This window comes from Loxodonta africana, chromosome 3 (assembly GCF_030014295.1).
Source record: "Loxodonta africana isolate mLoxAfr1 chromosome 3, mLoxAfr1.hap2, whole genome shotgun sequence".
In the NCBI taxonomy this organism is placed as follows: domain Eukaryota; kingdom Metazoa; phylum Chordata; class Mammalia; order Proboscidea; family Elephantidae; genus Loxodonta; species Loxodonta africana.
In genome coordinates, this window is record NC_087344.1 from 144,587,500 (window position 1) to 144,602,293 (window position 14,794).

A 14,794-nucleotide genomic window follows, 5' to 3' on the forward strand; every position below is an offset into this window, starting at 1 on the left:
TGTGGAACAGACCATCAATTGCTCCTATGCAAGTTCACGCTGAAACTGAAGAAAATCAGAGCAAGTCCAGGAAAGCCAAAATATGACCTTGAGTATATTCCACCTGAATTTAAGACCATCTGAAGAATAGATTTGATGCATTGAACACTAGTGACCGAAGACCAGACGAGTTGTTGAATGATATCAAGGACATCATACATGAAGAAAGCAAGAGGTCTTTGAAAAGACAGGAAAGAAAGAAAAGACCAAGATGGATGTCAGAGGAGACTCTGAAACTTGCTCTCAAACGTCAAGCAGCTAAAGCAAAGGGAAGAATTGATGAAGTAAAAGAATTGAACAGAAGATTTCAAAGGGCGTCTCAAGAAGACAAAGTAAAGTACTATAATGACGTGCAAAGAACTGGAGATGGAAAATCAAAAGGGAAGAACGTGCTCGGCGTTTCTCAAGCTGAAAGAACTAAAGAAAAAATTCAAGCCTCGAGTTACAATAGTGAAGGATTCTATGGGGAAAATATTAAATGATGCACAAAGCATCAAAAGAAGCTGGAAGGAATACACAGAGTCATTGTACCAAAGAGAATTATTCGATGTTCAACCGTTTCAAGAGGTGGCATGTGATCAGGAACCGAGGGTACTGAAGGAGGAAGTCTAAGCTGCACTGCAGGCATTGTGAAAAACAAGGCTCCAGGAATTGATGGAATGTCCAGATGTTTCAACAAACAGATGCAGTGCTGGAAGTGCTCACTTGTCTATGCCAAGAAATATGGAAGACAGCTTCCTGGCCAACTGACTGGAAGAGATCCATATAAGGTGATTCAACCGAATGTGGAAATTATAGAACAATATCATGAATATCACATGCAAGCAAAATTTTGCTGAAGATCATTCAAAAGCTGCTGCAGCAGTGCATCAACAGGGAACTGCCAGAAATTCAGGCTGGCTTCAGAAGAGGATGTGGAACCAGGGATATCATTGCTAATGTCAGATGGATCCTGGCTGAAAGCAGAGAATACCAGAAGGATATTTACCTGTGTGTTTTTTTTTTTTTTATTGACTATGCAAAGGCATTTGACTACGTGGATCATAACAAATTATGGATAACATTGCAAAGAATCGGAATTCCGGAACACTTAATTGTGCTCATGAGGAACCTTTACATAGATCAAGAGGCAGTTGTTCGGAGAGAACAAGGGGATATTGATTGGTTTAAAGTCAGGAAAGGTGTGCGTCAGGGTTGTATTCTTTCACCATACCTATTCGATCTTTATGCTGAGGAAATAATCTGAGAAGCTGGACTACATGAAGAAGAACAGGGCATCAGGATTGGAGGAAGACTCATTAACGACCTGCGTTATACAGATGACACAACCTTGCTTGCTGAAAGTGAAGAGGACTTGAAGCACTTACTAACGAAGATCAAAGACCACAGCCTTCAGTATGGACTGCACCTCAACATAAAGAAAACAAAAATCCTCACCACTGGACCAATGAGCAACATCATGATAAACGGAGAAAAGATTGAAGTTGTCAAGGATTTCATTCTACTTGGATCCACAATCAACAGCCATGGAAGCAGCAGTCAAGTAATCAAAAGACGCATTGCATTGGGTCAATCTGCTGCAAAGGACCTCTTTACAGTGTTAAAGATCAGAGATATCACCTTGAAGACTAAGGTGCGCCTGACACAAGCCATGGTATTTTCAATTGCATCATATGCATGTGAAAGCTGGACAATGAATAAGGAAGACTGGAGAAGAATTGATGCCTTTGAATTGTGGTGTTGGTGAAGAATATTGACTATACCATGGCTGCCAAAAGAACGAACAAATCTGTCTTAAAAGTACAGCCAGAATGCTCCTTAGAGGCAAGGACGGCGAGGCTGCATCTTAAATACTTTAGACATATTGTCAGGAGGGATCAGTCCCTGGTGAAGCACATCATGCTTGGCAGAGTACAGGGTCAGCAGGAAAGAGGAAGACCCTCAAGGAGGTGGATTGACACAGTGCCTGTAAGAATGAGCTCAAGCATAACAACGGTTGTAAGGATGGCTCAGGACCAGGCAGTGTTTTGTTCTGTTGCGCATAGGGTCGCTGTGAGTCAGAATGACTCGACGGCACCTAACAACAACAACAGGTTCTGTTTTTACTCTTTTGGTGAAGTCTTTTGATGAACTTAAGTGTTTAATTTTTAGAAGATTCCAGTTATCTAGCTTATCTTCTGGAGTTTGTGTGTTGTTGGGTGTGGTTTGTATCTTGTTAATGCCGTGTATTAGGGCCTCTAGCCTTGATCCTATTTTTTCTTCTAAGAACGTCATAGTTTTTGGCTTTATATTTAGGTCTTTGATCCATTTTGAGTTAGTTTTTGTATATGGCATGAAGTACGGTTCCTGTTTCATTTTTTTGCAGATGGTCATCCAGTTTTGCCAGCACCATTTGTTAAAAATACTGTCTTTTCCCCCATTTGATGGACTTTTGGCCCTTGTTGAAGATCAGGTGACCACAGGTGGATGGATTTACATCTGGGTTCTCAATTCTGTTCCATTGGTCAATGTATCTGTCACTGTACCAGTACCAGCCTTTTTGACTACTGTAGCTGTATAGTAGGTTCTGAGGGCAGGTAGTCCTCCTACTTTATTCTTCTTCTTCAATAGTGCTTTACTTATCCGGGGCCTCTTCCCTTTCCATATAAAGTTAAGAAGTTTTTCCATCTCTTTAAAGAATGTTGTTGGTATATGGATTGGGATTGCATTGTATTTGTAAATTGCTTTGGGTAGAATTGTCATTTTTACAATATTGAGTCTACCTATTCATGAGCATAGTATGTTTTTCCATTTATGTAGATCTCTTTTAGCTTCTTGCATTAATGCTTTGTAGTTTTCTTTGTATAGGTCCTTTACATCCCTGGTAACATTTATTCCTAAGTATTTTATTTTTTCAGGGGCTATTATAAATGGTATTGTTTTCTTGATTTCCTTTTCTTTATTGGTGTATAGGAATCCAACTGATTTTTATATGTTTATCTTGTATCCTGCTGTTCTGCTGAATCTTTCTATTAGTTCCAGTAGTTTTCTCGTGGAGTCTTTTGGGTTTCTATGTATAGTATCATATCATCCACAAATAAGGACAGTTTAACTTCTTCATTACCAATTTGGATGCCCTTTATTTTTCTTGCCTTATTGCTGTAGCTAGAACTTCTAGCACAATGTTTGGTAGAAGTGGTAATAAGGGGCAGGGGAATGATTTCAGCCTCTCTTTCTTAAAATGAGGTTTGCCATTTGTTTTGCACAGATGCCCTTTATTATGTTGAGAAATTTCCCTTCTATACCTATTTTATTAAGAGTTTTTATCAGGAATTGTTGTTGGACTTTGTTAAATGTCTCTTCCGCATCAATTGAGATGATCACGTGATTCTTTTCTTTCCTTTTATTTATGTGGTGGATTACGTTGACTAATTTTCTAATGTTGAACCATCCTTGCATACCTGGTGTGAATCCTCCTTGGTCATGGTTTATTATTTTTTTGATATGATGCTGAATTCTACTGGCTAGAATTATGTTGAGAATTTTTGCATCTATATTCATGAGAGATATTTGCCTGTGATTTTTTTTGTGGTGTCTCTGCCTAGTTTTGGTATCAGGTTATGCTGGCTTCATAGAATGAATTTGGCAGTATCACTTCCTTTTCTACGTTCTGAAATAGTTTGACTAGTACTGATGTGAGCTCTTCTCTAAATGTTTGGTAGAATTCTCCAGTGAAGCCATTTAGGCCAGAGTTCTTTTTGGTTGGGAGTTTTTTTTTTTTATTACCTTTTCAATCTCTTCCCTTGTTATGGGTCTGTTCAGATTTTCAACATCATTTTGTGTTAGTTTGAGTAGGTAGTGTAGAAATTTGTCCATTTCCTCTAGGTTTTCAAATTTGTTGGAGTATAGTTTTTCATAATGAATTATGAAATTACAATAGACCCAACTGAAATCCTTTTTATTTCAGTTGGGTCTATTGTAATTTCCCCCATTTCATTTCTTATTTGGGCTATTTGCATCCTCTTGTGTTTTTATTTTGTCAATTTGGCCAGTGGTTTGTCAATTTGGTAGATCCTTTCAAATAACCAACTTTTGGTTTTGTTGATTCTTTCCATTGTCTTTCTGTTCTCTGTTTCATTTATTTCTGCTCTGATCTCTATTATTTCCTTTCTTCTGGTGGCTGTGAGCTTCTTTTGCTGATCTCTGTTGTTCAAGTTGTGTAGCTAATGTTTTGATTTTGTCCCTTCTTTTTTGATGTGTGCATCTGTTGATATAAATTGACCTCTGAGCACTGCCTCTACTGTGTCCCAAAGGCTTTGGTACTATGTGTTTTCATTCTCGTTTGATTCTAGGACTTTTCTGATTCCATCTCTGATTTCTTCTATTAACCAGTGGTTTTTAAGCAAGGTGTTATTCAGCTTCCATGTAACTGATTTTTTTCTTCCTTGCTCTTCCTATTGTTAATTTCTACTTTGATAGATGTAGAGATCGTAGTCAGAGAAGATACTTTGTATTATCTCAGTGTTCTGGATTTTGTTGAGTGTTGCTCTGTGGCCTAAGATATGGCCTATTCTGGAGAATGTTCTATGTGTGTTGGAAAAGAATGTGTACTTTGCAGCTGTTGGGTGGAGTGTTCTATATATGTCTATGAGGTCAAGTTGGCTGATTGTGCCCTTTGGCTCTTGTTGAGTTTCTTTCTAGATCCTCTGTCCTTTACCAAGAGTGGTATGTTGAAGTTTCTTACTGTTATTGTGGAACTGTCAATTTCTCTTTTCAGTGCTGATAGAGTTTGTTTTATGTCTTTTGGACCCCTGTCATTGGGTGTGTAGATGTTTATTATGGTTAAGTCTTCATGACGGATCATCCCTTTAATCATTATATGGTCCCTTCTTTGTCTTTTATGGTGGATTTTGTTTTAAAGTCTATCTTATCTGAGATTAGTGTTGCCACTCCTGCTCTTTTTTGGTAGTTATTTGCTTGATATGTTTTTTCCATCCTTTGATTTTTAATAAATTTATGTCTTTGTTTCTAAGGTGTGTCTCTTGTAGACAACATATTGATGGATCCTATTTTTTAAAATCCATTCTGTCACTCTGTGTCTCTTTATGGATGCATTTAGGCCATTTACATTCAGTGTAATTACTAATAGGTGTGAGTTTATTGCTGTCATTTTGTAGTGCTTTTTTTTGTGATGTTGACATTTTCTTTGTTCCTATTATTCTGCTGTGCTGAATTCCTTTTGTTTGTGGATTTCTTTTGTTTTTATTGAGACTGTATGTTTTTCTTCTTTATTTTGATGAGTAGGTTTGTTAACTTTCTTTGTTATTACCTTGGAATTTACCCTTATCTTCCTAGGCTTGAACCAGTCTATTATTACTTGGTATCGCCTTACCTTCCTTTCTATTAGAAAGTTCTATACCAACACTGTTTATTCCCTTTTATTGTTCTGACGTTGTTGTCATTTACAGATTAACCTCTCTGGTTCCCTACTGTAATACTTTTTGTTTTGGATAGTCCTTGAGAGTTCATTTCCTAGGTTGGTTTGGCTGATACAACCTTACATCCCAGATTCATGCTGTGGTCTGATGTTGTTTGTTCTCAGACTGAAATGACTCCCTTTAATAATTCTTGTAGGTTTGGTTTTGTTTTTACATATTCCCTCAATTTCTGTTTATCTGGAAATGTCCTAATTTCATCATCATATTTGAATGAGATACATTGCAGGATACATTATTCTTGGTTGGCAATTTTTTTCTTTCAAAGTTTTATACCTGTTATCCCATTGCCTTCTTGCCTGCATGGTTTCTGCCAAATAATCAGAGCTCAGTCTTATTGTTTCTTCTCTGTATGTGACTTTTTGTTTTTCTTGAGCTACTCTCAGGATTTTTTCTTTGTCTTCGATTTTAGCAAGTGTGATTATGATTTGTCTTGGTGATTTTCTTTTGGGGTCTATCCTACATGGGGTTCGTCAAGCTTCTTGGATGGTCAGCTTTTCATCTTTCATGCTATTAGGGAAGTTTTCTGTCAGCAATTCTTCAATGATCCTCTGTGTTTTCTGTTTTCTCCCTGTTCTGGAATCCCAATCACTCGTGAATTTTTGCTTTTAATTGTATCCCACATCATTCTCAGGGTTTCTTCATTTTTCTTTGTCTTTTTTTGGTTTTATCCAAGTGTTTGTCTTCAATTTCATTGATCCTGTCTTCTATCCTTTCAAACCTGCTCCTCAGCCCTTCTATGACACTCTCTGTTTCTGAAATCTTGTTGTTTATCTTTTGGATTTCTAATTGTTGTTTTTGTATGATTTCTAGTTGTGGATTTATTTTGGCATTTTGTTCCTGTATTATTTTCCTGAATTCTTCCTTTTTTTTAAAAAAATTTGTCTGGCTTTTCTATGAATTTGCCTATTTTTTCCCTAGTTTTTGTCTTTTTTTTTTGCTTCAACTCTTGGATAGCTCTGAATATGAGAGATGTGAATTCTCTATCAGGTAGTTCTAGTGCCTTTTCTTCTACCGGAAAGTCATCTGGTGTTTTACTTTGGATGCTTACTGGAACCATCCTGTCTTGTTTTTTAATATGTTTTGATGTTGTCTGCTGTCTTCGGGACATTCAGTAGTTATTTTCTTCATTTACTGATTGTAGATCTGTTTGTTTCATCCTGCTTTTTTGTTTTATTTGGTTATGTCTGAGCAGGCAGGCAGGCTTTGCGTTCTTTGTTTTTTACTCATCTGTGGTCACGACACTTTTCACCTTCTTCTCTGATGGGCAGGGCTAGTTGCTCAGCTATGGTGCAGCAGGGCAGGTCCAGCTGAATGGGTGGAGCTGCAACGGGTAGTTTGTGGCACACGCTAGGCCAACAGGGCAGGCCAGGAGTCAGTGCTGGGCAGGTTCTTATAGGCCATGCCTGTGCTGTTCGGGGGGTGTGATGTTCTGTGCACTGTGCAGGTAGGCAGAGAGGGGAGGGAGGTTATGATGTGTGGAGCTAATATGGGTATGGGAAAGAGAGAGAGGAGAGAGAAACAGAAGCCAAAAAAAAAAAAAAATGCTAAGGAAGCTGGCCACTAGAGTGGAGTGATGAGAAACTGAGAAATGGAGGGAAAAAAAGGAAAAAAACACTAGATAAACATTTGGAAGAAAAAAAGAGAAAGAAAAGCCCCCAGTGGTCCCATCGGTGTGGCTGCAAAAACCAGGGAAGGCTCCCAGGCTGCATAATATAGCCTGGCTAGAGGGGGTATAGATGTCACATAGTGCCAGGTATGCAGGAGGCAGGAAAAGAAGTTAAGTATAGAGAGATGAGAACTGAGAAATGAAGAAAGACAGAAAGGAAAAAAAGAGAAAAAAAAAAAGTAAAAAGAAATGCCCCCAGGGATCCCTTCTATGCAGCTGCACACATTGGGGGAGTGGCTCCTAAGCCATGCAGTGCAGCCTGGGTAGAAGGGGCTCCCAAGCTGTGAATTGTAAAAGGAAACAAACAAAACAAAAGCAAAAAAAAAAAAAAAAAAGCTTTGGGGCTTCTACCAGTGTGGTGTCACGGGCAGGGGGTGGTTCTCCAGGACAGCGGCGCTTCACAGCCTTTCAAGAGGAAGCAAAGATGGCACACCGAGCCAGGTGTCTGAGAGAAAGGAAGGAGAGGTGGTGGGAGGCATGGAAGAAACCAAAAGAAATGGAAGAAAGCAACACCAGCAACAGACAAATGGTACTCAGTATGGGTGGGGTGAATCCAAGCAGCCCGGGGCTGAAACAGTTGCCTTCCAGACAAGAGACTGCAGCCAGCGGGAAGCAGAGGAGGCTGAGGGGCAGGGAGGAAGGATGGGGGTTAGGAAAGCGTGTATAGCTGGTTACTGGGTGCTCTGGCTCCTGCTGGGAGCATTGTGAAGCTGCTTTCCTGTACTCCCCATCCGCTGATCTCCAGTGTGGGTGGGGTGAATCCAAGTGGCACGGACGCTGTACTTCCCAGCTGGCTGAACCAGTCACTAGCCAGGAAGCACAGAGGTAGAGCAGTGGGGAGAGGATGGGGGGTGGGAAAACCTGTATCGCTGGTTACTGGGTGCTCTGTCTCCTGCTGGGGGCTCCGTGAAGCTGCTTTCCTGTGCTCCCTGTGTGCCAATCTATGACGGGTCCAAGATGGTGAATCCATGCTGTGTTAGCTGATAAGGGACCTCTGCATGTATCTCTCCTCACTCTCTGTTCTCTGTCAGTTTCTTATTCCATTTGGTGCTCGGATGACTTCTTTATCTCTTCATTTGACTCTTCAGGTTCCAGGACTGACGTTGTCTCTGTTTTGCTTAGTTTTTCAGGTTTTGGCTGGAGAGGGACGGTGTGGTGCTTCCGTCTACGGTGCCATGTTGGCTGGAAGACACCACCATCACCTATTCTGAACTCTCTTCTGACCATTCTCCAATTTCTGAGACTCTTCCACTGTACCATCTGGAGTTCGCAGTCCACCATTGGCAAAATCCTCTGTATCTTCCACCTCGCCCCTGAATACTCCCTTTACCTTCTTGCTCTAATGCAAACCTGGCTCCAGAGCCCTTCTACCACTGCACTTGGAGGTAACAGAAGGGTCCTTCTTGCTCTTCATTGCCACTTTCAGGTTATTCTCCCTTCCTGTTTTTAATTTCTCCCTCTGCCCAGTATTTTAAAAAATTTATGTCCTCTGATGTTGTCATCTGCTCATTGTTGCAACACTCACCTACTCAGTTTCAGATTACTCTGCCTTATTTCTCAAGGACTTTGGCTTTTGGCTACTGGCATTCTCTCTAGTACTTCTCTTGTTCTGTTGTTCAGTAAGTACATAGATCATCCTTATGATGCTTTGTACTTGACTCTCTTCTAATGATCCTGTCCTCTACCTATCTTGGACACTCACTGCCATGGCCATACTCCACCCTGGGCTTCTTCACTCCTCCATAATCTCAATTTCGTGCATCCCACTATCTAATTACCAGTTTGTGGTGGTTATATCTTAGAAGTGGGAGGAACTGATGACACCACATGTGCACCAAGAGAATATGAAAATTTTATTACTCACATAATGAGACTTTTTGGGGCGAGCAGGACAGGCTCCTAAGCAGGTCCAAAAGTGGCTCAAGAGAACAGGGAAAAAAATTTTTTGTTTTATGACAGGGAGTGAAGCCAGGGTGAGGGTTCCCTCACATGGGCCAGGTCTTGCATGGTTTGAACTTCCCACTGGCACTAAACTCCCCCCCAAATGAAGCCCACTGTCTGTCATCAAGTTGAGTCCATCTCATAGCCGCCGTATAGGACGGAGTAGAACTGCCCCATAGGGTTTCCAAGGCCGTAAATCTTTACGGAAGCAGACTGTCACATCTTTCTCCCTTGAAGCAGCTGCTGGGTTCGAACTGCTGACCTTTCGGTTAGCAGCTGAACACTTAACCACTGCACCACCAGGGCTACTTGGTTACCAATAAAGGAGGGAGTAATCAGGCTTCTTACCAGCTTTCCCAGGTATAGGGCAGAAGGCGAAAGGGGACTGACAGGGTTTGAAAGCTGTCAGCAAACATAAAAAATGGAATCAGACTCTATTATAAACCTCCTATCTTTCTAAATAATTCTCTCTTGTTCCTTGACTCTTACAATTCTGCAACCCCACAAAGACTTGCAATTCCCCCATTATATCACCTTTTCACTGTCCTTAGCCCCTCCATATCCACTTTTCCACTGTCGACCAGTTTAAACTCCACTGTGTTTAAATCACTCCCTTGCACACATCGTTAGCTCCCCTGCCCCTCTCTCCCTTCTCTTTGGGAAAGCTTGATTAAGCTGAATTCTTAGCCCACTCGGAAACTGCATCCTGGCAGCTGACCGCTGCTGGAGAAAAAGGCCCATCCACACTGTCTTCTCCTGCTTAAATTTACGACCATGAACCTCGAGTGGGCCCTTAATGATGCTCAGCCCAAATACTATTTTTTTTAGTCCACTCATCCTCCCATTCTCTTTGATAACTATTTCATACTGTCTCTTCTCTCCTCAATCTTCCATTACTCTTCTCTACCGCCTCTCAGCTCATGTTCTTGCTTCCTGTGTCTCTGATAAAATTGAAACAATCCAAAGAGAACTTCCACAGATTCCTGCCACCACCCTTACCCACCTGCCCACTCTTTTCCAGAGATGAACAGTTTGTACACCTGTCTACAGAAGACCTTCCACTTGCGTCCTAGATTGCAAACCTTCTTTTCTTCTTCAGGATGATGTTTCTACATTAACTTTTTCTGGATCATTCCTATCAAGTACAAATATTTTCCTCAACTTTTTTCAACCTACTTTTGACTCCACTTCCACCACTAGTTACTGTCTGATTTTGGGGCTCCCCTTTGCAGAGCTGCTCAAAAGAAGTGTCTGTACTAGCCATTTCCAATTCCTCACCTCTCATTTTTTCTTAAACCCACTCTAATCAAGCCCCCTCCCTCTCCCCCCACCCCCCCAGGTCCACCAAAAGGCTACCAGTGTCCTCCATGTTACTAAATCCGTTGGTCAATGCTGTCCTCACTCACTTGACCCATAGGCAGTATTTGACACACATAAGCATTCACTCCTCCTTGATATACTGCTTCACTGGCTGCTCCTTCGTAGCCTCCTTTACTAGTTCATTCACTTGTCCCCTCTTAAAGTTGAATTATCCCCAGGGCTTCATTCTTGGTTCTCTTTCTATCTACACTCAGTCCCTTGATGATCTTGTCCAGTCTTGTGGCTTCAAACACCATCTAAATGCTGGTATCTCATGTATCTCTTGCTTAGAACACTTTCCTTGTATGTCCAACAGCATACTCAAGATCTCTACCTGGCTTTCTAAGAGAGATCTCAAACTTAACACGTCCAAAACTGAACTCCTGATCTTTCTGCTCAAACCTGTAGTCTTCTCCCACCTCTGTTAGTTTTCTTTTCTCTCATAGTTCTTATCAGCTTTATCATTCTATTTTTTTTTTATTACATTCAATATTTATTGACCATTTCTCCCACCCCCAAAATATAAGCTCCACCAGGGCGGGAGTTTTTTAATCTGTTTGGTTCACCTATGTGGCCCAAACAGAACAGTGCCTGGATGCTCTTTTAATTAGGTGCTCAGTAAATATTTATTTATTGAATGAATGAAACCAGTAGGATCCATCCTTAGCTTGCTCAGAAATTACTAAGCCTCATAACCCAAACTGATAAATCAATGAAAAGTGGGTTCATCTGCTAGCAATAAAGTACCACTGAGGTTTAAAACCTGAGTCTGTCTGTGTTCAGGGAAGGAAGCAAAGGGAAGGTATCTCCCCAGAAACTGAAAGCACCAGAACAAAGCTTATGTAAAAACCAAACGAGTTCTAAATGGCCACCCAAACTTTGTTGGCACTGTGTGAAAATGTGGTATCTTTCATTCCAAGTTACTCTTGCTCTCCCGAAAAAGTGGCTCTTTTTTCCCTTATTTGGATCTCACTGTCAAAAGAAAGACACCACACCCTGCGTTATGGAGCCCTAATGGAGCAGCTATGCCACGTTCCAGGTCTCCTGTGTTCAGGACTGTTTTTGATTCAGTAGTATTTTTCATTTGCATCAGGGTTCCTGGGTGGGGCCAGGAAAACTTCTCAGAAGCTGTTTAAAAACAATACAAACCAGAAAAATCGGAATTTTAAAAAGTCCACTAAAAATAAAAAGTTTAAGGCGAACTGGATTGGGGAGGATACTGACTTCGGCAGACGGAAGCCCTGTCCACCTTCTTTCCACGCGCTCGGCTACGGGCGCAGAGCCCAATCCACAGGGGATGCGCCCGTCGGCGTTTCGGGCTGCGGCAGACGTCGCTCCCTGCCGCCTGTGCGCGGGGGACAACGAGCCAGTCCCCGGGGAAGGAGCCCAAGCTTCCTTGAATTTCAATGGAACCCGCCCAGACACGTCCTGACTGAGGGAGCAGTCTACCCTGCTGCTACGCAGCCCGTCCGTCTTTCCGGGGCTGGGCGGTGGGACGCGCGGCAGAGGCAGCCCTGGGGGCCCTGAGCCGGGAGCGGGGAACAGAAAGCAGGGTCCCCGGGGTCGCTGCTCCTTCCGACGCGGCGCGTGTCTCTAGCGGGAGCGCTGCCCCCTCCCTCCTCCGCGCGCCTCCCCTTTAAGCGCAAGGCGCAGCTTGATTTGTGTCGGCGGAGGCGAGGCGCGACTCCCCTTTATGGCGGAGTCCGCGGCAGTGGCTCTGACAGCCGCGGCGGCCCGGCGAGCAGAGCAGGAGGCCGGGCCTCTGGCCGCCGTCAGCGCTGCGAGGCCACGGGGAGCCGCGCGCGCGCCGCGGCGGGGGCGGGAGTGGGGGAGTGGGCGGGCCCGGCCGGGTAGGGGGCGGGGCGGCGGGGGGAGGCGGGGAGCCCGGCCGCCAGTGCTCCGGGTCCGCCTCTGACTGCGGCGCGGCGGGGCGATGTGTGATTACCATGGCGAGGAGTCTCTGTCCGGGGGCCTGGCTAAGGAAACACTATTACCTCCAGGTAGGCCGGCGGCGGCCCCACCGCGCGCCGCGGTCTCAGCCCGCTGCGCGCACTCTCGCTCGCGCCGCGCTGGACTCGTCGCTTCTCTCCTCTCCTGTCCCTAGGTCCGCACCCGCCGGAACCCCGCTGCCCCCTGCCGTCCGGCACCTGGCGGCGCGCCCTCCGCGGCCGCCCGGGTTCTGCAGCCCCAAAGGCGGCGCTGCCGGCTCCCGCGCCCCCACGGCTACCCCTGCTCCTCCTGCGCCCAGGCTGGCCCGGCTTCGGGGCCCGTCCTCGCTCCCCGAGAGCTTCGAGGTGTGACCCGGGTGCGACCCTGCGCCCCGGGCACTTCCCTCAGACCCACGCCCCTCGCAGTCGCGGCTCGGGACGTGCCGCGGTTTTCTCCCTGGTCCTCTCGGTGTTCTCCCCCTTTCCCCTTGGGCCCCGCAGGTCGAGTATTCTTGACTCTGTGTCCTGGGTCTTTAATCAGTGATAGAAAAGATGGTGTATCAGTCCTCCATATTTTAGAAATTTATAGCAATTTGACACATCAGTGTTTTAAAAACCCCCCATAAGCAGCAAGCGCCTCGTGCTGGGTCCCTCGGTGAGGTCTTTCCATCACATCCATATTTAACTGGGAGGTAGGGTTCCGGAAGCCCGCGAGGGGCGGGTGGGTGTTTGCTTTTTAAAAGGAAAGAGGACAGTGTCTGGTGTACAGATCTCAAGTACCCCAGCCATGCAAACGTAATTCTCACTCATGTCGTGTGTTCTGCTCGCGTGTTAAATTTGTCGTGATTTCCCGTTCCACCCTCTGTACCGCTGCCAGTCTCTGCCTTCGAATCCGACTACTGTCTTAATGTCCTGTTGGACATAGTAGACACCAGGAGTTAAAAAAAAAAAAAAAAAAAACCAAACCCGGTGCCGTCGAGTCTAGTTGAGCCCAAATCTGTTAAGCCGATGGGAAAACAACTACAAATCAATGCCTCGCTTGGGTCAGCAGTGTTGTTTGCATTAAAAAAAAGAGGACAATATTTCTTTGCCGCTTTCATGAATAGGCGTAAAGATATTGGTAGATAATTTTGGGAAGAGAGTTTGTGGTTAGCTGGTGCTTTTATAAATTATGAAAAAAGTTGAGATAGAACGGTCATGGGGCAAATAAATCTACGGTTTTGTTTGAAAATTTTATGTGTCAGATCTTATCCTGCAAATGAGTGATGTATTGCAAATTGGAAGCATGATTTGGCAGTCCCGTAATATGAAGGGGTGGGAATAAAACTGAATACCTTGAGTTTTTTTAAAGGCAGCTTCACCTGTAGTAATTGTGCCTTGAGTAAAGGTAGGATAACCCAATCTTTTATGCGTAGAAAGACAGTGGTGAGCATGCCTAAGACTAGGTACTTCTTTGTAACCCTTTATGTGAGCAACAGATATCTTTCTAGGCTCTATCCCAAAAATAAGTTTATTGGGGTTTTTAAAATTGTGCTTTTCTTAAGAAGCTCTCTATGCTTTTTGATTTGGTTGCAGGCTTTTTTTTTTTTTTCATTTTATAATTTGATCCCTTTGGCTGTAAATGCTCTCCACAGATGTGGCTATGACAACATTTTTGTCATTATAGCACAAGAGCTTTCAGAATAGTTGGGTTAGGACTTGTTTTGCAAATAGTTATGCTTCCATTAATGGCAAACATTTGGCATTTCTCCCTTCCTGAATTTGCACATCCTCTATTACCAAATCAAGATAAACTCAGATTTCAAGCATTTTAAAAGGACTTCAGGGCATGGTGATATTTTAGTAGGCTATTTCTATATAAAATTTTTATTAAGTAGAAAATTTTTTGATTGTCGTATTGTATTTGAAATGAAAAAAATTTAAAACCTGGAAACTAGAATCTCAGAGGACTGGTGTTTCAAACATCTTCTTGGTATTAGTATTTATTCTCTTTATGAATTTTTTCTTAATAGTCCCTCACCATACTGCCTCAGTTTAACCAAAGCTTTAAAAACAAGCCTTCGAATTACCCAATTGTCATATTTCTGTTCCATGTTGCCTAAATATCTCACCACCTGCTTTTTTTCACTTTCTTCACCTCTAGGCATTTTGGACAAAGTCAAAATGTTTTCAGCTAAGACAGTTATATACAGCTAGTTTCTCAGCTACTGAAGGGAGACTTAATATACAGTGCTCCTTTTCCTTTTTTATTTTTCTTGTTTGCATTCAAATTGATATTAAAATCATATTCCTTTAGGAATAGCATGAGACGTGAAAACAGAGCTGAGTTCTGTTTTCATTCGTGCACCAGGTTCATTATGACTCTGAACCTTTTGTTTCCATAG

General features: G+C 43.1%; 1 protein-coding gene across 1 annotated transcript in view; it reads left to right on the top strand.

The window, feature by feature from the left end:
- The first annotated feature begins 12,372 nt into the window (after positions 1-12,372).
- Positions 12,373-14,794, top strand: part of DIPK1A (divergent protein kinase domain 1A) — a 135,635-nt gene continuing 133,213 nt past the window's right edge. The window contains exon 1 of the mRNA XM_064282262.1: positions 12,373-12,482. Within this exon, the coding sequence (XP_064138332.1) occupies positions 12,429-12,482 (54 nt within the window). The 5' untranslated portion in view covers positions 12,373-12,428. The remainder of the gene's footprint in view (positions 12,483-14,794) is intronic.